This window comes from Antedon bifida, chromosome 7 (assembly GCF_963402885.1).
Source record: "Antedon bifida chromosome 7, ecAntBifi1.1, whole genome shotgun sequence".
Taxonomy (NCBI): domain Eukaryota; kingdom Metazoa; phylum Echinodermata; class Crinoidea; order Comatulida; family Antedonidae; genus Antedon; species Antedon bifida.
The window spans coordinates 20,741,619-20,768,271 of NC_136232.1; the positions used below are offsets into that span (position 1 = coordinate 20,741,619).

General features: G+C 32.2%; 3 protein-coding genes across 5 annotated transcripts in view; 1 reads left to right on the forward strand and 2 right to left on the reverse strand.

Moving 5' to 3' along the window:
* Nucleotides 1-26,653, forward strand: part of LOC144848525 (ubiquitin-conjugating enzyme E2 J1-like) — a 331,913-nt gene that overhangs the window by 44,753 nt on the left and 260,507 nt on the right. The gene's annotated exons all lie outside the window — the stretch shown is intronic.
* LOC144848454 (uncharacterized) overlaps nt 1-26,653 on the reverse strand; it is a 93,087-nt gene that overhangs the window by 19,834 nt on the left and 46,600 nt on the right. The window lies entirely within an intron of this gene.
* The window catches only part of LOC144848266 (uncharacterized), a 64,702-nt gene that overhangs the window by 8,328 nt on the left and 29,721 nt on the right, over nt 1-26,653 (reverse strand). The window contains exons 2-3 of the mRNA XM_078704979.1: nt 5,737-6,288; nt 3,246-3,305 (exon numbers count right to left, since the gene is read on the reverse strand). Coding sequence (XP_078561105.1) covers nt 3,246-3,305; nt 5,737-6,268 — 592 coding nt within the window. The 5' untranslated portion in view covers nt 6,269-6,288. The remainder of the gene's footprint in view (nt 1-3,245; nt 3,306-5,736; nt 6,289-26,653) is intronic.

A 26,653-nucleotide genomic window follows, 5' to 3' on the forward strand; every position in this document is an offset into this window, starting at 1 on the left:
ACAATAGCGTCGATGTGAAAACTAATGTTATCAAATCTACGTTTCGCGGTACATCTGAGATAGATAAGGTAGGTATCCAAGGCGGAGATTTGTACTGAAGTTTTTGCATTGTGCTCGCCTATGTCAGAATTAACCATAATTTATATATAGATGATGGTGCTAAATGGAAAAATATTCCAATGTATTATATTAAAAAAATATGTGATGTTAATGTTTTACTTAATATGTCATGTTATAGCATTATTGATGTTAATTCATATAAAATTCCACTGTTTTACAAAAATATGATAAAAGCCTACATAAATTATAACAGAATCTCTAAAAAAAACCTGAAACTTATAACGATATAATGAATGAGCAACTGTGGGGAAACCACTACGTTAAACTAAAAAAAAAAATCGCTTTTCTACAAGCATTGGATTGACAGTGGCATTGTCAGTATTAAAGACATTGTTAATAAGAACACTTTTTTAACATCAAACGAAATACTGGTGAAACTACAATGTAAAACAAACTGGTTAAATGAGTATTTGTGCATTATTAAGGCAATACCAATTCAATGGAAACGTATTATTAAGGAGGTAGATATTTTCAATTGTGAGGATAATGATGAGTTAGTTGGGACCAAATATGAGATTAATACTACGAAACTAATATACTCATGGTTTGTGAAAGAATATTTCATTATTCCAATGTCACAACTAAAATGGGAAGAGTACTTTAATAACAATATAGATTGGATAACATCTTGGTTACGGAAAGTATGTAAAATGAAAGATAAGAAACTAGCACAATTCAATTATAAGATGTTACATAGAATACTGCCTACCAACAAACGGCTTTATCAGTGGAAAGTTAAGGAAACACAAACGTGTGACAAATGTGGAGAAATTGAAAATGAAAATCATTTGTTTTTTAGTTGTATATTTATTCAGAAATTTTGGAGGAAAATGCTTAGTATCTTTGTAAGTTTAAACCACAATAATATAACATTTAAACAATTAATACTAGGAACGGGAGATAAGCTAATAGATTATATTTACACTTTTGCAGCATTTACTATTTATAGAATAAAAATGTTATCAGCACTAAATAAGCCAGTGGGTAAATCGTTATGGAATTCATTTAAAAGCAATATGTTATATAACATTGAATGTGAAACATATAACAATAAAGAAACAAGTATAGAAAAATGGGTAGCTTTAAGAAATACTATTATGCTAATATAATTTCTAATTTGATACGATTATCAGAAAAGGAATTACTGTGATACGGGTTACTGGCGGTACTGAGCTATTATTGTTTTTTTATTTCTTTTTATCATGTATATAAATATATTGTATAATCCGGGTTGTTAAAAGAAAACAAACAAATGAAAATGTGTGAACTATTTTAAAACGGGATAGATGATAATGATGATCCTGTCAAGTGTATAGCAAAATATAAGAAAATTAATGAAAAAAGGAGTAATACAGAATTCATATATGTAAAAATGTTACTTATGAACTGTAGCGACATTTACAAGTTAAATAATACGATTTTATGTAATATGAGATAATATGAATGTGAATAAAAGTGGTGTTTGCGCCACAAAAGAGAAAAAAAAACAATGTATCATTTGATTCTAGTCAAGTAACTTGTAGTGGACAATAATGTACAAGATAATGTTGTAAATGTTAATAATTCTGAGTATAATTCTGCTAAGGAGATTGTTGATCTGCCAGCTCTTGAGAAAACATTAGTTAATGAACCTGAACCCATCCCTGTACTTAGACGTTCATCTAGGGTTAGAAAGGCTCCAGATTATTTTGTACCTTAGTGCTAACTTGGAGGGTGATGTAGTGTTTACGTAGTTATTTATGTATAGCCTACTTGGTCTGTGAGTTGCTTTATTTGCATATTGGTCTGCAGCTGGCCAGTCCTTTATAATAACGAGGTATACAACGACACGGGGACAATAGCGTTGGATATAGATGCGATACATGCTAGTTAGCCGCCTACTGCACACAACGTTTGTTATATATGAATGTCAGAATACACTTGACTGGAACGTTTGTAAATATGAATGTGAAGATACAAATAAAAGCACTTGACTGGATTGTTTGAATACTGTTTCTTTATTTGGTATATCACAAATAATTATCAGTTATTCGTTTCCAGGTACGTTGTAATACTATATCATAGATTAAGATATATATACTCATATATATACTTATAATTGATGGTAGAATGACTCGCCGATACAGTGTGCGAGTTCGGATTCCAATATTGCGACCAATGTTGTGTTTTACATGTTTATTGATAGATTGAGCTGAATGGAGATGAAGGCTGAGTAAAGATGGGTATGCACCTCCAAAATTAACATCGTTTAATCCAGGTATAGATGTGGTTATCACTTGTTATATATAATTGATAATAATGTAACACTGATGCGATGTGTATGCATTTCACTAAAGATCATGTAATGAGTATAACAATGGTTAGCAAATGTGGATTATTATGTATGTTTGTTGTATTTATAGGGGTTTTTTCCAAGAGATGGCCGATTGTGGCTAATTGTAGTTTATATGTGATAAATGCCAGTGAATGTGAATATGAATAAATGAAATACTGAATGGAAATCAATGCTGCCTTCATATGATTGTGTCCGACTGATCTCGAACTACCACTAAAACCTAAGTTAGTTGGAAATGTACACAATAAATTAGTAAGAAATCAACAGAAACCGAAGAAATACTTTGACAAAACTTTCAGGTCATTGACACCACTAAATAAGGTAACAGTAAGGACTCAAAATAATAATAATTGCTGTCGCTGCCGCTGCCGCCGCCGTCGTCGTCGTTATTTATTATTATTACGGTATTATTATTATTATTATTATTATTATCGTACTATTATGTTAATGTAGAGAATGACTCGCCTTTTGTATGAAAGCACAATACTGTCATATTTTAGATGTAATTTAAAATTGGGTGCTTCTCTATTTTGCGTCATTATTGAATAAAATTACATTTGACACTATATTTATTTCTGTGTTTTTGTGAAAGCCATTTGTCACAATAACATACACATGCAACTAGGTATATAACAAATAAAATTGTTAACAGGCACTAACATGTAAACAACCGAACAGAAACATTTTGAAATGAGTGTTGGGCTTATGAGTTTGGTTTGGATTCTTTAATAACATAACTGATTCTAAAAGAAAAAATAATTTTAAGCATTTTATTCATTTCCATAATTACCATTTACTCTTCTGGGGGTCGATGGCCTTTCTGCGTCTTCATCGTGGTCCTCATTATCATCTAGAAATCAGAATAATTAAATTAAATGTGATATCTTACAAATTGAATATTTTAATTTGATAATAGCCTAAATTAATCAAAACCGTTTTAGTTGAAGTCAATAGGCCTAAATAGGTCATTAGAAAATCATAATGGCTTATTGTTTAATGAAATATATTTTAATTGATTCAAAGCATAACATTTAATATTCATTCATTCAATCTTTTATTTCGGAAACTCTGGTCCATAGAAAGTAAATTACATATAAATGAAATAAATAAAATAAACAAAATTACTACTACCATCTCAGGATGGCATTCCATTGAAATCCAATTAAAAATAGTATTACTTTACATTAAAAGATGTATTGTTCCCCAAAAACATGAAAAATGAAGATTTGTAGTTTTGATAAAGTTAATCACTTAAAACGAAAACAAAATAATGTCTTCACTCATAAATCCAAAAATAAATTTGACTATTTTTTGCTTTAAATTACATTAATTCGATCCAATTTTTGGTCAAAGTGGATAACTATTATGTGACATTATAATGGCTTAGTGTATTTAACGAAAACATTTTTAAGAATTGTTTTTCAGACGGACAATTGCATGTTTCAACAAGCTTTTACTTTAAAGAAGAACATCACGCAAAACAAATACAATGCTATGACATAAGAAAACAATTGATGACATTCTCTAGAAAACTTTTCACAGTCGCTGATTCAGGAATTCAAGTCTGTTAGTGATACTGTGGAAAGGAACTGGCCACCCTACCACATAATGCCGAGGCTTAGTACAATGAGCTCCTAACAGCTCATTCCCCTACGTTCAGAGAACACGGGACTCACCTTTACCTTTACTAGTGATACTGTACTTCAAATAATTAATTTAAGATAAATGCTAAATTCAAACAATTCATAATTTCAAATTATTCAAGGATAACTTAAATTGATAGTTATATTGTTATTATTGTTATTATATAATTATTGATAGTTTATATTATAGTTCAGTGAACTATGAACTATATTATCATAATTTAATGTTTAGTAACACGTATCAAAAGCCTTCACAAATTTACATTTAAATTAATTTGTATTAAACACCATGAAGCTGTACGAGTTTAAATGTTTTCTGTATATTACTTATTTTATTTATTATTATGGTCCGAAATGGTTTTTTTAAAATTAGAAACAACCTATTTAAAAAAATTCAATGCTAAATGATATATCCTACTAAGTTTAATATACAAATGAAAAAAAATGCTTAGCAAATATTTAATTTTCTTGATAATGATAACACAACACTATTATCTATACATGTAATGCTTATTCTTTCATATAAAATACAATAAACATTTGTTTTTTATAATAATAGATTTGCCATCTGCCATCTAATACCATGTATGATGATGATTAAAATGCACAGTTTATTTAGTGGCATCTTTCACATATACGCAGCATATTGTTAAACATGGTGGTTCTAAACTGGAACAATTTATTTTGTAGGCCTACGGTTTTCTTAATTATAACAGTTAAAATGACGAATAAAGACGACAGAGTCGTAATTCCGGTGGGATTCGGGGAGAGGCATATCTGCCCTTTTCAATTTAAAGTGATGTGGGTGCTAATTCTTAATTTACTTACAAATGATCTTTTGAATAGTAAAAGATATGGCTCAATTTCATATGTATTTTTAAATTTACAATAAATTAACTGACCGTTGATCAGTATACAAATGTTCCAAATTGTCAATACAATCTTACCAGAGATATACGCACTGTCAATCATAAAAATCAAGTTAAACAACAAAGAATAGGGAAACGAAAAGAACATGTCGAACAATCAAAAGACAAGCTAAAGAATAAAAAGACGTTCGCAAAATAGTACTAATTAGGCCTAATTGTCAACGTTTGAGGCCAGTATTTATTTGTTCGTTGACTTTATTTTTCATTCTATTTTTTTTTAGTTTGTTCGTTGTTTTTTTGACATTGTTCTTTGTTTTAAATTTTAACATTTATGTAAATGCCGCCCAATTTCAAAGAACAGCAGCTGACCAAGAAAAGGCACGTTAAATATACAACTTCCATAATTTAAATCATTATACAATCATCATCATGGTTCAGTGTTTACAGTACTGTGATTCACATTGACATGATCTTAACAGTTATTATATCCAATTTAAAATAAACACATTTAATATAACACATTCAAACATAAATTACATAATAACGGTAAAATGATTAGAATAGATTTAATTTTGTGTTGCCATTGTAATTTTTGATAATTAATTGAATAAATAAAAGAAGCATACCGTTTGTGTTTATATTAAACCTGTTAATATTTTAATTAATATGTTTAAAGTAGGCCTAAATTGTATTTCAGCCCTACTTACAATGTTTATTACAACATTAAAATAAATAATAAAATTAAGGATCGAAGAAATATATACTTTACCTGTAGATTTACTCAGTAGGCCTAGTTCTTCCTGTGCTCGTTTTCCAAGAAGATTTGCAAACTCATTTAACTTTTCAGGTAAAATATCTTCCTTCTCCAAATGAAATATTACATCCCAGAGACGTGTATAATTAAACCTTTTAAGTTGATAATTTGCAGTAACCCTCTGTAATGCAGCAGGAGATTCTGATTGTATAACAGCATTAAAGAGTCGTTTTCGGTCTGACGACAATTTACTTTTGTCGGTATTTATAATATTGTTATCTTTCATATAATGAGTTACAAGACGTTCAGCTTCTTTTGGACCTGTGAGTGCTGTGATCTCCAACAACAGTTTGACATCATTATGTGAGATAACACCACGGCCATCAAGTGTATTGAATAAATCATGTGCAATAATAGTTCCATCTGTAAGGTATGTTAGTGGTAAAATATCAAATAAGCAAAATTTCAGTAACTTGTAGTCTTCAGCTTCATAATGCTTACTGAGTTCAGCTTTCAACTCTCTAAACTTAATTTCAAGGTCTGACATTTTTCAAAGTACGTGTTGCTCTGCAAAAACAAATGTTTAGAAATGTAATGCCAAAATAGTCACCGTCACCATTGTATGTCGTGTAGATGTAACAAAAATAAACGATAATTTAACGAGTGCGGCAAACGTGTCTGAGCATATTATGTAGAGAGCTCTGCAAATTGTAAAATCAACGCAAAACGTAAACATAAACAAAAATACCATTAAAATCAATGCAATTCGTAAAATATTTATGACGAAATATTATTCAAACGTTTAGAACCGCAAATCGTAAAAACAAACTCAAAATGTAAAAATCAACGCAATTCCTAATATCTTTTTTAACGAAATGTATTTCAAAACGCGTTTTTTATTACGACATTGAGACCGTTTTATATGTTGGTTGACAATGGCGCAAAATACACCACCACATTTACATTTTTAAATAATATGGACGATTTCCATCAATAGATAATTTGTACAAAATATTGAGAAACAATTATGCGATTATGATTGTATTAGTTTGGATCACACTTTATAAATATCAAACTTGTAGCTGTAATAATGTACATCAATAATGATGTTTAATAATAATTTAGTAATAATGGAAATATACTTCTAAATTCTACTGTACCATAAGTTGAAATAAAACAACACTAACACCTAGACCGGCAGCCCAGAGACATTTGGTTAGATGAGCTAGGTACCAATATCTGACTATTTAAGTGTGTTGGGGGTCACTTGAAGTCAATGAAAATGGGAGTCTGCCGTGTACCACCTGCTGCGTCTAGACCCAGGGGACCCCGAAAGGTGCTAAAAAATCGGCCCGGGTTAGATGAGAGAGATACCACCTAATTTTACCACCATGGGATGCCCATTGGCATCCTTATACCAGTATCACAAACGACAGACTTTTTGTCTGCTGCAATAGGCCCGCCAGACCCCCCCCCCCCCCCCCGAAAGAGGGCCTAAAATGGGGATAGCATAGATGAGTGAGGTACCACTCAAAATTAATGCCAAATTAACAAGTTGTGTTCATACAACACTAAATGGATAACAACAGACTAATTGTCTGCTGCACCGCAAGTGCCAGACACCCTAAAGTTAGACTAGAGACCCCCCTTCCCTCAACTAGCCCGGCTTAGATATTGTAGATACCACCAGCAACCAATGTTATATGATTTAGCACATTGTAAGCAATACCAAATGACCTATTACAGACTATCTGTACACTGCCTTGGCCCTGGCAGACCCCTCTAAAGTTCGACTAGAGACCCCATTTACCCCAAGTGTAGCCTACCTTAGATATTGTAGATAACACCAGCAGCCAATGTTATATGATTTAGCACATTGTAAGCAATACCAAATGACCTATTATAGGTACCTGCAACTTATGGTGACACGCCCCTTTTTGATGTCGCCAAAAAAGTGTGACCTGATATTCAGATCGCGCTGAAGGTCCTTTTTTAAAAAAATCTTTAAAATTACTTCTGGTTGGATAATGATGACATTATTGGTACCAAAATGTCAACAGGGAGTTGTTCTACTGCTGGGAATTTTTTTTTTCTTTTTTCTGATGTTTATTTCATGAGTTACAACGATTCGAAAATATACCTCATTAAAACACGTCTTTTTTTCATAAAAAGTGAGTTAGTCCATTATTTTCATGTTTCAGTCCATATACTACATGCTATTACGATTATTTTGACATAAGTTTTGTGTATATTGATAGATGTTACAATGGAATTTTTAGATGTTGAAATTTTGTATTTTTTCCACATGTTTACCTAGGCCTAGCATAGCATAGGATGTAGTGTTACGCAGGGATGTATCTCCCTGGTTAAAGAATAGGCCTTTGACGGTCTATGTCGACTCCTTTGTATACATAATATTCACTCTAAATCACTCTAAATATGTTTTAAAAAGTAGGAAATAAAATAAAACAATGTTTGATTTATAACATTCAATTATGTTTTGGTACTAAAGTTGTTAGAATACAGCGATTTTAAAAGATTGCAAATAAATATTTTTTATTAATAACAATAACCCGTATGAATATTAGTACGCTAGGTTGTCAGTTTACAATGCGGCCAATCAGAGTGCGTGTTTTTACCCAAGCTGGTGTAGATTTGGGTGTGCAAGTATAGTATGTTTGTGAATATCAATTCGACTGAAAGACAATTTGTAATAATTGTCAGAGGGTAGGGAAAAAGTTGTTATAACGTAAATGGGTTTGGTTGTTGTTGAGAAGAGGTAGATTCATGTTTGGAAAAATAATAAATTTAAATAATAATTTTCAAACAATTTTTAAGAATATTGCACTTCATTGCCACACTTTTTTTTTCTTATGCATTGAAATGCCTATACTGATTTTTTATGAAAAAAAAACATTTAAAAAATTATAAAAAATTACCATGTTGACGAATTTTAATTATTTTTGTGTTATTAAATTTCTATTTTTTTTCTTCATTTTTTGATGTATGACTCGATCTGTTTCAATAAGTTTGAATTTTCATGTTAGGTACCTACCTATTACCGACTATCTGTACACTGCTGCCTTTGCCCTGGCAGACCCCTCTAAAGTTCGACTAGAGACCCCATTTACCCCAAGTGTAGCCTACCTTAGATATTGTAGATAACACCAGCAGCCAATGTTATATGATTTAGCAAATTGTAAGCAATACCAAATGGCCTATTACCAACTATCTGTGGGTGTGTAGAAAGCGACGACCTCGAATTGGACGACTCCAACGACCCGGGCGACCTCGAATTGGACGACCTAGAATTGGACGACCCATAACACGAAACCGACGACCCTTATAGCCTAGCCTAGCCTAGGCCCAAGTGTGGTATAACATCCCGAAGCCGAACATAGCCAAAGATATACCTTATATAATACTCGCAAGCAAACAATTGATTGAAAAAATACAGAAATATCGCCATTTGATACTGAATGTGTCGATACGAACAAACGAACAGATATGGAACGCCAAGAGTGCATCATTAAAACTGCATTCGACTCGATTAGCACACGAAATATCATAAACATGGCAAACCAGGTCAAAACGGCCCCTTTTTCAGCGGCGGCGTTGGCGTTCCATATCTGTTCGTTTGTTCGTGTCGACACATTCAGTATCAAATGGCGATATTTCTGTATTTTTTCAATCAATTGCTTGCTTGCGATTATTATATAAGGTATGGTTTAAAGATCTTTGGCTATGTTCGGCTTCGGGATGTTATACCACACTTAGGCCTAGGCTAGGCTAGGCTGTAGGGTCGTCGGTTTCGTGTTATGGGTCGTCCAATTCTAGGTCGTCCAATTCGAGGTCGCCCGGGTCGTTGGGGTCGTCCAATTCGAGGTCGTCGCTTTCTACACACCCACTATCGGTACACTGCTGCCTTGGCCCTGGCAGACCCCTCTAAAGTTCGACTAGAGACCCAAAACAACATGTTTAATTGAATAAAGTTTAACTTTAATCGAACTAACACAAAACAATTGAAAATATATCACATAAATGATGATAAAATGACCATTACCATTCTAAAGGGAAAAATAGTTTAAGAGTTTCACTTAAAACTTATATAAGCCAAATATATAACAAGTACGGATTCGGGTAAATTTAGCATTCCTGCTAGATTTGTGAGGATCTGGAATTCCTTGCCTTTGGATGTCAAAGATACAGTCGTCTGTAACTCTTGGACCTATTTTAAGAGAAAACTTAGTAATCACCTTAATCAAATTCATGATTGTAGTAACTTAATCTAAAATGATTTGATTAATTAATAGTGGGTAATTTTAAATGCTGTATATTATAATCCTAATCCTGTATTCATATTTATATATATATAAATCCAAAGGCAAGTATAGCCTACCTTAGATATTGTAGAAAACACCAGCAGCAAAAAAAAAAGACCCAAAACAACATGTTTAATTGAATAAAGTTTAACTTTAATCGAACTAACACAAAATAATTGAAAATATATCACATCAATAACCATTCTAAAGGGAAAAACGGGAAAAATAGTTTTAGTTTTAGTTTAGTTTTTAGTTTAGTTATACTTAAACAAAATTAGTATAATCTTTTATAATAAGCATTGGGCTACAGTACTTGTTGAAAATATATTAATATACTCTTCTAATTAAGAATTTGGCTACAACTATAGTTTTTTACTAACAAATTGTTAATGTACATTATATATATAAATCACTTGCACTGATGAATGGTTAGTGTTGCCCGAAAGCTCTGCTAACTTTTCTGGCTGTTTTACTTTTCGGGTTTTTTTTCCATTGAGATCCAGCCACTGATACCCACAGCACTGTCATTTTTTCAGTAATTTGCATTTGGATTTATATATAAAACAAAGAAATAAAAGGAAAACTTTCATTTTAAAGGTTATTTATTTAATACTACTGGGTTTGGTCAGAATTATGTTTAAATGTTAATAGTACATAATAACCACATTATGTTACAAATAATTATTATTATACTCTTCTAAAAAGCATTGGCCAACAGATCGTTTTTTTTTACTTAAAATTGTTTGTACTGTACGGTAGGCCTATAAATAGTTCAGTATGTTGTACTGTAAGAAAAAGGAATTTAAAGTTACTTCTGTAAAACTACAGCGTTTAGTCAGTAAAATATGTCTTAGGTACATTCCAACGATATCATACGTTGAAAAGTTTTTATTATTTGGCTTATATAAGTTTTAAGTGAAACTCTTAAACTATTTTTCCCTTTATAATGGTAATGGTCATTTTATCGTCATTGATGTGATATATTTTCAATTCTTTTGTGTTAGTTCGATTAAATTTAAACTTTATTCAATTAAACATGTTGTTTTAGGGGTTTTTTTTTGCTGCTGGTGTTATCTACAATATCTAGGCTATACTTGGGGTAAATGGGGTCTCTAGTCGAACTTTAGAGGGGTCTGCCAGGGCCAAGGCAGCAGTGTACAGATAGACTGTAATAGGTCATTTGGTATTGTTTACAATGTGCTAAATCATATAACATTGTTTGCTGGTGGTATCTACAAAATCTAAGCTGGGCTAGTTGGGGGAAGTGGGGTCTCTAGTCTAACTTTAGGGTGTCTGGTACTTGCGGTGCAGCAGACAATTAGTCTGTTGTTATCCATTTAGTGTTGTATGAACACAACTTGTTCATTTGGCATTAATTTTGAGTGGTACCTCACTCATCTATGCTATCCCCATTTTAGGCCCTCCAATCTCTCGGGGGTCTGGCGGGCCTATTGCAGCAGACAAAAAGTCTGTCGTTTGTGATACTGGTATAAGGATGCCAATGGGCATCCCATGGTGGTAACATTAGGTGGTATCTCTCTCATCTAACCTGGGCCGATTTTTTAGCACCTTTCGGGGTTCCCTGGGTCTAGACGCAGCAGGGGGTACCCGGCAGACTCCCATTTTCATTGATTTCAAGTGACCCCCAACACACTTAAATAGTCAGATATTGGTACCTAGCTCATCTAACCAAATGTCTCTGGACTGCCGGTCTAACTGGCCTCTACCCCTATGTCACGAACAAATTCCGTCTGAGTACGGATATTTAATATAATACAGTACTATATATGTTTAATATAACGCTTCGTGATAAGCGCTTAGTGTTTGTTGTTTAACTGAAAACTATTCATGGTTGTGATAATGTTAATACAATACTTTCTCTAAAATACTATCTAATTGTTGACTTATAGGCTGTAATTGACAGAATGCATTTTGTGTTTTGTGCAAAGTTTTAGCATAGCTAGATACATACTAAAATACTAACAGCAAACTCATAAATAAACTTATTTCTATTTTCTGTTTTGTCAGGTTTTACCTATAATAATTTATTAAAGGAAGAAAATGTTTCACAAACAATATGGAACGTATACAAAACGGAACTTTCCAATTTTAATAAAATATGAACACGCATGTAACTTTATCAAAGCTGAACAAAAATGGGCTAACGTAAAAGAAAAACTGTTAGACTTTTTAGTACGTTTTGATAGTTATAAATATATATCTATGCTCCTCCGTAATACGACGAGGATGAAAAAGATTCACTATCCAATCGAAGATGAACATGGCCAACAGCCATTAAGTCGCGTGCTACAATGCATAGTGATACCGGACCGACAGACAGACCGACAGACAGACAGACAGACCGACCGACCAACCGACCGACCGACCGACATAGTGAACTATAGAGTCGCGTCCACGCGACTAAAAATACCATAAAAACCCCAGTGGTCTAAAGGTTAAGAAAAATCTGCATATCAAGCAAACTGTTCCGGTTTCGAATTTCGATTTTAGCGACTTTTCCATCTTTATCGTTTTAAATTTTTCTGTGCCTGTGATGAGTATATGTATAATATGTATATATATTTAATTGAATAGATATACAAATATTTATGTATAAAGTTATTTTAAGTCTTTTTATTGGTATAGATATATATATAAACACATTGGGCAAAGAACATTAATTCTAAACCGCCCGGTGATATACTGAAATTTAATTAATTAATTTGAAACGATAAAGATGACCGCAACCGAGACTCGAACTCGGACCGCCTGCTTGATATGCAGATGATATATATAAAGGTTTTACATCCGGGTATGAAGCGTCTCACATACACACAGAGCCAAAATACTATTTTTGACTTGCACAGTGTATGGACTCTAACCTTACGGTTTTCATTAAATAGATCATTCCATCCTATCCATTCTAAATACCTTATTTTTCAAACTTTTGCATTCTTCTTACTCATCTCATTCATTTTTGTCTTGGTGAAAAGGGAGGGTATTTTATATTCCTCCCCTGAGTTTATAGCCTCTCTACCCGAACACGAACACGAGCTTTATAGAATAATAATAACTGTCAAAAGTACGTTTTTAATCAATTGTTATCGTCTTTTATTAGGCATTTTGTTAATTATTTTATATATTTAAAATACTTTTTTTAAATGTAAAATAATGAATGCAATGTTTTTATTACAATTACTTTTAACATTGTAAGATATAAACGAGAGGAAAAAATATGTTTAAAAAATATAATATGTATAACAGAGTATGATAATAAAAGTGGGACGAACCACACAAAACAAAAAAAAGTTTCAGCATCCGATCAGCCAAATATTAGGGTCTGACATAGTATTCTAAACGTATACTGGATCTTAAATCATGCATATATCAAATTTCTCGCGCAAGCTACCTTAAATAATAGGCCTGCAAATTTGTGTGATATACTGTAATAATTGATATAGAACTTGCTTGATTACTTTGCAGTATGAACAACAAAATATGTACAAATAAAATACCGGGCTCACTGTCAATGGTTATAATAATAATAATCAACGATCAATGATTCACAATTTGTACGACTATTATTCAAATACAAGTAAAACATATTTTTCTAATTAGAACATTAAAACAGAATAAAAGTAACAGATCTTATTTACTAAAATTGCGATAAATCATCATCATTATTCATTAGACACGTTTCCTAAGACACGTTTCCTATATTTTTAAAGCAGACCAGCATTAGCAGAAATCACATTTACGAATATGCGTCAACAAGTAAAACATCTTTCTTTTATGTTATCATTTCGGAATTCCCACTTTGTCAATGCATGCAAAAGATGAGGAAAGTTGTACAGTTTTATATTGTAGCGCGTGTACAACTATTTATCGTATCATACTAATAATCATAAACAATGCTATTGCTATAAATAATCGGACGTGAACATACTACAAATTCACTTAATTTAAGAAGAAATATATAGGCATATATATAAATTCAAATACACTTTAAAGAACTTAAATCATACCATATCAAAATATATGCTCAGACCATTTCTTACTTCGTATAAGTCACTAACGCGTTAATGTGAGTAGGGGCCTACGAATAATACAACCAAACGATGATAATAATTAGCTTGTAGTGTTTATGTCATATTATGTATTTAGGTTCTAGCCGAAACATATTAATCTGTCTAATTATTAAAGCAGTGCTTTTCCCTAATAAATTAAAATTCACCAATATAACGTTGGGGACGTGTCATGGTGTGCTCCACAAAATAAATGTAGTAAAGGGTCGTGGGCAAAACTGTCAGTATACCAATTCATGCATGCAGCCTTATTCAGAGAAAGGCGTAAGGTCTCAATGAATATATTGAGTAATTGAAAATGTTGAATATTGACCTAGGTTGGCTATACCCATTCCTCCAAATCATGTTTGAGTTTCTCTTTAGGGCGAGGTTTTTTTCCCCACATCATTACTTAACTTGCTGTTACACATTACGTGAATCATTTATTATTAAATAAAGTTTTTCTGTTTTCGTTTCACATTATTTTGTGTATGATACAATGCATTCTAAAATAAATAAATTAATTAAATTTAAAATTATCTAGATCGATTCTATATAATTTTATTTAGAAAATAACTCAATTTCAGGATGTTAAGGGTCACTAATTTATCAGACAACTAAAAAAAAACCTTAGCAAAATCTTAGGCCACTAACCTCTTCCTGATGATGTAGAATAACACGATCGTATAGTTTCTCTGTAACGTTAGCTTGCTACCAGGGAAGAGTGAGGAAATGAGTCTCACTCTTCCCTGTTTTGGTGGTTGCGTAGCGTATGCACAATATAATCCGTAGTTGACATCAACGGTTCTCAGATCTTAAATGATTCTGAACCCCTGATACTAAATACATACCCGTTATAGCATTGTAATAATCACAATAATAGATTCAACCAATGAAATATAAGCAAACAAACAACAATAACAATATTTTAAAAGACCTGGATAGGATATAATAATGGTTGCTGAATACAAAGGCGTCAAACAGGTAACACGTTATGCTTGTTGATTCGGCCAGCGTACTGTGATATTGAGTTTTCCTTTAGCTAGAGTTTGATTTAGTTTTAACTTTTTTTGACGAGATGTATTGGTACGGTTTTTTTTAGTCATGTTATTGACTTTTATTTGTGTTTTCACAAACTGAAACTAATGTTTGGCCTTAACAACTAGTTAATTATGTAACAAGATTGTAATTAAACTACACCTTTTAAATGCTGAATTTTCTAGCTTTACAATCTAAAGCTTGGTTCCCACTAGGACGCAACGCAAAGACGTAACGCAACGCAAGGTGATTTGACCAATCACAAGCGATGGATTATTCGAACAGTCGAGTGTGATTGGTCAACTCGCTTGCGTTGCGTCGCTAGTGGGAACCACGCTTAATAATAAACAATAAAAATGTATGAAGTTTTGCGACACGCGAGTTTTTATAAAACCCTACTCTACGTGGTTAGTGTCAGTTTTTGACGTCACAAACTTTTAGGCGACAACGCTGTAGCATGGACCTATACATTTATAGGTTCATGGTGTAGTAATGGTAGCTAATCAATCTCTGACGTGGTATTAAAGTAATGTGTCTTAATCAGGCATATATAACTTGTCACGCAAAGTACTACAACTTGTTTTGGTATGTAAAACTAATACTCACAGCTTGCTTACTTTGCAAATAAATGATTTAAGCTATTTTGCTATTATACAGATGAAGACATTCTGTTTGGTAATCAGAGCATTAAAACAGAACAAACTAAAACATATCGTATTTACTTAGATTGTAGAACGAAAACAATATGTGTTTACCAAACTAAGTTGTATTAGTGAAAACAATCGACCTCTGACGTGGTAGTGGTCTCGTGTAAGTAATGCATCTTAATCAGGCATAGAACCTCTCACGCAAGGTATACAATTAGAGGCTTACAAACTGGTTTGTGTGAAGTAATAGAATACATTAAACTGGAACTTGCTTACTTAGCAAACTAGAATCAAAAGTTTTTGACTATTACTTACATAGAGAATTTTGGTTTGCTAATTAACAGTAATAAAATGTATCGTACAATTACCCGATTCTTCACATACTACAATATTTTCCCAGTATAATAATGAGGTAATATAGTATCTCATCACATATGGTGCATACATGTATCAAGTAAGGTTATGGTATATGATAACCATAAATTCTAAAAATTCTCCGGATTTTTATAATCCAGAGGTTAGCAGGTCTGAAAAATATAAATACTCCCAAATGTTTTAGTATTCTAAACGTATACTGGATCTTAAATCATGCATATCAAATTTCTCGCGCAAGCTACCTTAAATAATAGGCCTGAAAATGTGTGTGATATACTGTAATAATTGATATAGAACTTGCTTGATTACTTTGCAGTATGAACAACAAAATATGTACAAATAAATACCGGGCTCACTGTCAATGGTTATAATAATAATAATCAACGATCAATGATTCACAATTTGTACGACTATTATTCAAATACAAGTAAAACATATTTTTCTAATTAGAACATTAAAACAGAATAAAAGTAACAGATCTTATTTACTAAAATTGCGATAAATCATCATCATTATTCATTAGACACGTTTCCTAAGACACGTTTCCTATATTTTTAAAGCAGACCAGCATTAGCAGAAATCACATTTACGAATATGCGTCAACAAGTAAAACATCTTTCTTTTATGTTATCATTTCGGAATTCCCACTTTGTCAATGCATGCAAAAGATGAGGAAAGTTGTACAGTTTTATATTGTAGCGCGTGTACAACTATTTATCGTATCATACTAATAATCATAAACAATGCTATTGCTATAAATAATCGGACGTGAACATACTACAAATTCACTTAATTTGTAAAGAAGAAATATATAGGCATATATATAAATTCAAATACACTTTAAAGAACTTAAATCATACCATATCAAAATATATGCTCAGACCATTTCTTACTTCGTATAAGTCACTAACGCGTTAATGTGAGTAGGGGCCTACGAATAATACAACCAAACGATGATAATAATTAGCTTGTAGTGTTTATGTCATATTATGTATTTAGGTTCTAGCCGAAACATATTAATCTGTCTAATTATTAAAGCAGTGCTTTTCCCTAATAAATTAAAATTCACCAATATAACGTTGGGGACGTGTCATGGTGTGCTCCACAAAATAAATGTAGTAAAGGGTCGTGGGCAAAACTGTCAGTATACCAATTCATGCATGCAGCCTTATTCAGAGAAAGGCGTAAGGTCTCAATGAATATATTGAGTAATTGAAAATGTTGAATATTGACCTAGGTTGGCTATACCCATTCCTCCAAATCATGTTTGAGTTTCTCTTTAGGGCGAGGTTTTTTTCCCCACATCATTACTTAACTTGCTGTTACACATTACGTGAATCATTTATTATTAAATAAAGTTTTTCAGTTTTCGTTTCACATTATTTTGTGTATGATACAATGCATTCTAAAATAAATAAATTAATTAAATTTAAAATTATCTAGATCGCTTCTATATAATTTTATTTAGAAAATAACTCAATTTCAGGATGTTAAGGGCCACTAATTTATCAGACAACTTAAAAAAAACCTTAGCAAAATCTTAGGCCACTAACCTCTTCCTGATGATGTAGAATAACACGATCGTATAGTTTCTCTGTAACGTTAGCTTGCTACCAGGGAAGAGTGAGGAAATGAGTCTCACTCTTCCCTGTTTTGGTGGTTGCGTAGCGTATGCACAATATAATCCGTAGTTGACATCAACGGTTCTCAGATCTTAAATGATTCTGAACCCCTGATACTAAATACATACCCGTTATAGCATTGTAATAATCACAATAATAGATTCAACCAATGAAATATAAGCAAACAGACAACAATAACAGGATTTTAAAAGACCTGGATATTAGGAGTTGCTGAATACAAAGGCGTCAAACAGGTAACACGTTATGCTGACCCCTATGTCCATAAATGGTTTGTTAACCTACCAAGATGGAAGTATAATAATGAATAAAACCACCCAATAGGAAGTATAACATTGCTGACGAATACACTGCAATACAGCAAAACCTGCTTGCGTACACCACTACTGTAATCAAATGACAGGACACTTTCCCTGACACTGAATTGTTGAACAAGGGTAATACAGTTGGCTAAGTCAAACAAACACACTTTAATCACTTTGTTGGGTATAGAAATCTGAAATTGTCCACAATGTTTTAATGTAATACTGTAATACATAAATGTACTTTATTACCTCCATATCGTCAAACACATAGGGCCTGTACAACAAATGTAACCCATTTGTGTACTTTATAATACAATGAGCGTCCAACAATAATACACGAAATATTTTGATCAAGGGGAACGTTAACAACAGATTTGGTAGGGCCTATCGTTTCCTTTCATAGACACATACCAGAATATTGCAGGGTTAATAAACTCTATCGTCACTGAAGAGTGGGATTCTATTGCATGATTATATACAAAAATTAATGGTAATAATGAATAAAATCACCCAATAGCAAGTATAAAATTGCTGCTGACGAATAAACTGCAATACAGTAGAACATCCTTCCGTACACCACTAATCAAATGACAAGACACTTTCCCTGACACTGAATTTAACAAGGGGAAATACAGTACTCTTTTAACATTTATTTATTTATTTATTCATTCAGGTATATAAAAAACATTGCAAAAAGCAGAACAAGTCTGAAATTATTGTAGTACAAATTATAAATCGCTCCTTAAAAAAGATAATATTTATACAGTAAACATCAAAAAGTTATTTAAAACATAAAAAACAGTGCATCTTATTGGAGAGTTAAGCAGCTCAACAATAAGGTACAGTAGACCGTTTATATCTGTCGGTTTTACATTTAGGCACTTCTAGATTACCACCATTGGATCTAAGATTTAATTTTCGCTTGCGGCAAAGAGGGAGCATATCCCTGTGCAAAGACGATTTTATGAGACCCTGACCAAAGTAAAGAACCAGACTTTCCCTCCTTGCCGCAAGCGAAAGGAGTTCCTCTAAAGCTAAATCGTAAGATATATATTTTTTTCCCAGGATAGTTCTTAGGGCTCTCTTTTGAACAGCTTCAAATTGTTATGCTAATTTTTAGTAATTGCGCCATGCCACACAGGGCATGCATACTCGAGAATTTGTCTAATATATAACAACAGAACACCTTGATCAGGTCATCCATAGACGCGCCAGACCTCCTAGTCATAAATAAAGCAAACATCTTTCGAGATGCCTTAGAAACTATATCTGTGACATGCATGTCCCATTTCATTTTATCCTGAATAGTAACCCATAACAATTTGAGGTTGCCAACACATTCAAGAATTGTATCGTTAAGGGTGAATGGCTAGAAATCACTGGCATTACGCAAAAAATTAAGTGTCATAACATGGCATTTAGACGGTTTAGGCAAACATATTATTAGCTTTACACCAGTCATCCAAATTATCTAGGGAGACCTGTAAATAGGGATTATCGGTTTTTTTACAACTTCACCTAGATTGAGATCATCCACATACTTCCATCTTCTGCAGCTTCCCAGACTGGCATCATTAATTAGGCCAAAACATGTTGGCTCAGTATCAAACGAATACCCTTTAATCACTTTTTTGTGTATAGAAATCTGAAATTGTCCACAATCTTCTAATGTAATAGTACACAATGTACTTTATTATCTCAATATCGTCAAACACATAGGGCCTACGATATAGGCCTAATGTAATAACTCAAATGCAGCAAATTTAACCCTGCGTTTATTTTATGATACAAAGAATGTCCAACAGTAACACACGAAATATTTTGATCAAAAAGGAGTGGGGTTCTCTGATTATATAAAAAAGGTTGAATGATTAAATGGAAGTAGAAAGCATTTTAAAAGAAAATAGTTGGTGCCCCATCTGTGACTAATACGCGATGATTCCACTCTTATCAAGCATGAAATACACCAATAGCAAGGTGTTTATAAGTGACACATTTTGGTCCTTAAGATTCAAACTTTCTGAACAAAAGTAAGAATGAAAGAAGTAGGTTCTTATGTTTTTGTAGAAAAATAAAAAGTCGAAGATTCCAAGGTTTTGTTTATAAAGATTCCTAGTTTTTCCTAAACTATAATTCTAACGAAGCTTTAATATCACTGGTCAATTATATACGTTATACCTTGTTTTATCAAAGTTTTACTACTAGAATTATTTAAATTAGAGGAGCTTGCTAGAAAACGGGCGGGAGAAAAGTGATATTAATGAAAGCATAAGTCGACTACAGACGTATTCGTATACTGTATCATGTAAATCATGCATATCAAACTTCTCACGCAAGGTACCTTAAATAATAGGCCTGCCAATCCTGTGGTGCTGTAATACAATTGATTTGAACTTGCTTGCTTACTTTGCAATATGAACAACAATAGCAAGAATGAAATCAAATACCAGGCTTACTGCTATGTGTCCATAGTTATAGCAATTCACAATATTGAGCCACTATCATTCAAAAACAGACAAGATTGTTCTAATCAGAGCATTAAAACAGAATAAAAGAAACAGATCGTATTTACTAAAATTGTGATAAATCATCATTATTAATCATTAGGCACGTTTCCTATATTTTTAAAAAGCAGACCAGCATTAAAAGATCAACGGCGGAAAGATAAATAACATTCAAAAGTTTTATTTATAGTTAATTCTATAGAACTAGTTTTAAACGTTGAAAATATGAACATTTATAAAAAAAATTAAATCGCGAAATTATTATTTGAATCTGTAACAGGCAATTAGTATTATATGCATTTTTAATGTTTATACAAATTTTATTCTAAATGGAATACAAACAAACAATCAGTGGAATAGTAGACCTACTAGATAGTGATTAAGTTCGCTTTTGAGGATCCTGTCTCTGCCTGTTTTTGTTTGATGTTTCTCGAACTATTCTTTATCAGTCTTGTTCAGTGGTTAATATCATTTCATTTACGTCTATTCGTCACATCTTTTATTTATGTTATTTCTTCGATGTTCCTACCGTGTGAAAACGACCAGTTTATTTTGTAGCATATGTGTACAATTGTTTCGTACTCTACTAATGATAACATTGCTATTGCTATCGAATAGGACGTGGACATACAAATTCAACAAAAGTGTATAGAAGAAATATATTATTATAGGCCTAAATATTGTATACACTTATACACCTGTAGCCCACTTTGAATCACTCATGCGCCCTGTTAACATATGCTCAGACTTCGTGTACGCCAGGACGCGTTTAGTGTGATTACGAATATTACAACCGAGCAATGATTATTAATAATTAATAATTAGCTTGTAGTGCATGTCATATTAGGTATTTAGATTATGTAAGAGCTGAAACAATATATATATATATATATCTGTCGAATTATTAAAGCAATGTTTTCTCTAATAAAATTAATATTCACAAATATAGGCCTAACGTTAATAACGTGTTAGGCTGCGGTCGACAAACAAATGACGTGGTGTATGGTCGTGTGCAAATTTGTCAGTATGCCAATTCAGGCATGCAGCCTTTTTGAGAGAAAGAATATATTGCGTAACTGAACATTTTTAGTATTGGCATGACCTAGGTTGGCTATACCCATTACTCCAAATCATCTACAGAAAAGTCTGAGTTTGAGTCTCACTTAGGGTGCGATTTTTTGTTTCCACTTATACTTAACTCATTTAAAGAAGTATTGTCCCCCAAAAACATGAAAAATGAAGATTAATTAAATCATACTTTGAATATGTTATTTTGTAGTTTGTAATAAAGTTAATCACTTCCGTAGAAGAAACACACAAAATATAATGTTTTAACTTTTAAAATGACAAAATAAATGGTTAAAGTCAACCAAAAATCCATTGACTGGCAGCTTAATTGACCATTTTTTGCTTTAAATTTTTTTTTTCCCGGAAAATACATTTTTTTTCGATCCAATTTTTGGTCAAAGTGAATAACTATTATGTTACATTAAAATAGCATATTCAACAAAAATTTTGTTAAGAATTATTTTTGAGGGGGACAATACATCTTTAAATCATCATCATTTATTAGTGAACAGAGTTTTTCTCTTTTCGTTTTACCTTAATATGTATGATACAATACATTCTAAATTAAATCAATGAAATACAAGAAAACAACAACAACGATTTTAACAGACCTGGATATTAGGATATAATAATGGTTGCCGAATACAAAGATGTCAAACAGTTAACACGTTATTCTGACCGATATGTCCATAAATGGTTTGTTAAACGGAAGCAAGACGGAAGTATAATAATTAATAAAATGACCCAATAAGAAGTATAAAATTGCTGCTGACGAATAAACTACAATACAGTAGACCACTAATCAGACGACAGAACACTTTCTCTGACACTGAATTGAACAAGGGCCAATACAGTACTCTTTTAACATGTTGGCTAATTCCTATCAAACAAACACACTTTAATCACTTTGTTGTGTATAGAAATCTGAAATTGTCTACAATGTTCTAATGTAACAATAAATAAATGCACGTTATTACCTCAATATCGTCAAATACATAGACCCGATGTAGCCTAATGTTAAAACAATCAATGCAACAAATTTAACCCCTGCGTGTACTTTATAATACAAAGAACGTCCAACAATAACACACGAATTATTTTTAAAAGCAACGTTAACAACAGATTTGGTAAGAGCCTATAGTTTCCTTTTACAGACACATACCATAATATTCCATGGAGTGTAAACAAACTTTATCATAACCGAAGAGTGGGGTTTCTCTTCCCTGATTATATAAAAAAGGTTGAATGATAAAATGGAGGTAGAAAGCATTTTAAAAGAAAATAGTTGGTGCCCCATCTGTGACCTACAGTAAGACTTAAGACTAATACGCGATGATTCTACTCTCATGAAACATAAAATACACCAATAGCAAGGTGTTTACAAAGTGCCACATTATGATCCTTAAGATTCAAACTTTCTGAACAAAGAGTAAGAATGAAAGGAGTAGGTTCTTCGTTTTTGTAGTAATATCTACGAAACTAAAAAGTCGAAGATTCCAACGTTTTGTTTATAAAGATTCCAATCCTACGAAAATTTCATTTGAGAGACAAAATTGAGACTTTCTTGTTCAGCTACTATAAAAAGGAAAATCGTTGTGTTATGTGTGTGGGCGCCTTTTATAGTTTTTTCCCAAACTATAATTCTAACGAAGCTTTAATATTTCATTTCACTGATCAATATATACGTTAGATCTTGGTTTATCTAAGTTTTACTAATAGACCTAGAGACTACTACTACTAGAATTAGAATTAGAGGAGCTTGCTAGAAAACGGGCGGTTAAAAAATGATATTAATGAAAGCAAAGGTCGACTACTGACGTATTCGTATACTGTATCATGCAAATCAAGCATATCGAACTTCTCACGCAAAGTACCATATATAATAGCCCTGCCAATCATGTGGTGCTGTAATACAATTGATATAGAACTTGCTTGCTTACTTTGCAATATGAACAACAATAGCAGGAATAAAACGTCTGAGGTACAAATCAAATACCAGGCTACTGATATAATAGTCCATGGCTATAGTAATTCACAATATTGAACGACTCTCTCATTCAGATACAGACTTTTTCTAATCAGAGCATTAAGACAGAATAAAAGTAACAGATCTTATTTACTAAAATTGTGATAAATCATCATTATTAATCATTAGGCACGTTTCCTATATTTTAAAAAGCAGACCAGCATTAAAAGATAACGGAAAGATAAGTCAAATTCAAAAGCTTTATTAGTTAATTATAGAACTAGTGGTTTTATACGTTGAAAATATAAACATTTATAAAGAAAAATAAAAATCGTGAACTATTATTTGAATCCTATGTATTTAAAAAAAAAACAGACTAACATTAGCAGATTGTTTATTTGATTAATTAAAATGTATTCAACAATCATTTTCAACATTAATTAATAATTGACCTACTGGTTATGAACGTTAACACTATAATAATTAATTTGTAAGAAATTACTATTATTCGAATCTAGAAGAACATGCAACGAACAATTCTTTATCAGTCTGGATCAGTGGTTAATATCATTCCATTTACGTCTATTCGTCACATCTTTTATTTATGTTATCTTTTCGAAGTTCCTATCGTGTGAATGTATGAAAACGACCAGTTTATTTTGTAGCATATGTGTACAATTGTTTCGTACTAATGATAACATTGTTATTGCTATCGAATAGGACGTGGACATACACATTCAACAAATGTGTATAGAAGAAATATATATAGGCCTAAATATTGTATTATATTATTTATTATACACTTATACACCTGTAGCCCACTTTGAATCACTCATGCGCCCTGTTATGTGCTCGGACTTCGTGTAGGCCAGGACGCGTTTAGTATGACTTCGAATATTACAACCGAACAATGATAATCATAATTAGCTTGTAGTGCATGTGTCATTATAGGTATTCAGGAAACAATATTTGTCTGTCGTATTTATTAAAACAATGTTTTCGCTAATAAAATTAATATTCACCAATAAGCCTAACGTTAATGACGTGTTATGCTGCGGTCGACAAAATAAATACGTAGTACTGTATATATGGTCGTGTGCAAATTTGCCTGTATGCCAATTCATGCATGCAGCCTTATTGAGAGAATGAATATATTAACTGAACATTTATAATATTGACCTAGGTTGGCTATACCCATTACTCCAAATCATCCACAAAGAGTCTGAGTTTGAGTCTCACGCAGGGCGCGAGTTTTTGCTTCCACTTACTTTATTTACTTTACTCATGGAGGAAAAAATATTTTAATAAATTATTTTTTCCTCCATGGTTAATGCATAAATATAAGCTGTAGCTGTTATCCTTCAAGCAAATTGTTAAAGCTAGAAACAAATTGGAATTGTTGAAACTATATTTGCCAAGTATAATGAATATTGCATTTACAAAATAGACAAATAAGTAACAAAAATAAAAATATTAAAGCATATACATTTAAACATATCATTAATATATTAAACATCACATAATGAAGTCTATATATTCGGACATACTGGCTTTTCTTTTCTTAAGTTTTATCTAAAATAAATTACAAAATACACAATTCTATGAATTTCGTCTTTAGAAACATTATGTTAAAAAAACTGGATCATATGTAAAACAGATGCTACATCTTTTATCCTGTAAAATTAATTTAAAAAAAACATTGTTTTGTGTTTGTCTCTGCACTTAAATACCCGATGAAAATTATACAGGAGCGTTGTATTAACACACTTATCCAGTGTCGATAAAGAGATTGCACTACACAAGGAAGAGCGAACTTACATTAAATGTCACTCTTGCCTGCTAAACAAAAACTGCGATCAAGTTTATCCATAATGTGTTTGATGATTAGCTATTATGTATACTTGTAACAAGTCTGTATTTAATTTTTTTGTTCTTTAAAAAAAATTTTAGTCGACCAGTCGGCGTTCCAATTTTTGTCTGAAAAATGATTATATATATATATTATAATGAAACACCATATGTGCCAACAAATTTATCTTTTACTAATATTAAGTCGAAACACAGTCTAGTAGAACCTAGCCCAGCCACAATTGCCACATCATGACACCAACAACACAACGCGTCAGTAATCATCAGCCTGTCCATAGTGCGCAAGAGTTTTTTCCGCACAAAGGTTCTGTAATGAAGATGATCTTGGTTAAAATTGATAGAAAATCGCTGTTGTTTTGCAATGTTATAATAGGCATCGTATTCTTATAACTTACTACTACTTGATTCTAACAACTATTTATTTGTATATTTATGTGCATTCATTTGAATTTGAATAATATTTCTCGTTACTTTTTGATGCGAAAAAAAACACAATAAGAACTCAGAGATATTTGGATATAAATGTGCAAAGGAATTTGCCTAGTGGAATGCAATCTTGATATTCATGAACTGTGGATGAATCTTTGATTTCTTACATGTGATACATTGTTTATAACGTTTATGTACGTAGTGAAGTATTGAGAGATGATCAGGATCATGTCTTAAAAAGCTAAAGATGATTTGGAGTGCACCCGACCATCAAAACATACAGTATTTACGGAAAAACAACATCGCTGCTTGTGTCGGAATACAGTCATTATTATCACAACGCTGATTGGGTTGCGCTTATAATTCGACATGTTCTGTTGCTACTTCGTCGTGTGATCAAGATTTTGTTTCAGGGTATGTATTAACATTATTGACCAATTTATATAATTAATATTAATTATACCGACTTTCTACAAGTCAGCTGATATTAAATCAATGCATGGAGCGGTGGCGTTGTGCTGGCTTGGTCATTGCCTGACAACTGACAGACCTAATTTAAATAGAATCTGTACGGGACTTTCGAGACGGGACAGTTACGTATCAGCAAGCTATAATTATCTAATGTGATTACAGACTTTGTAAGTAATTAGCACTTCTTTGCTATGTACAATAATTGAATTGAGTACTGTAGTTATAATCGTTGCT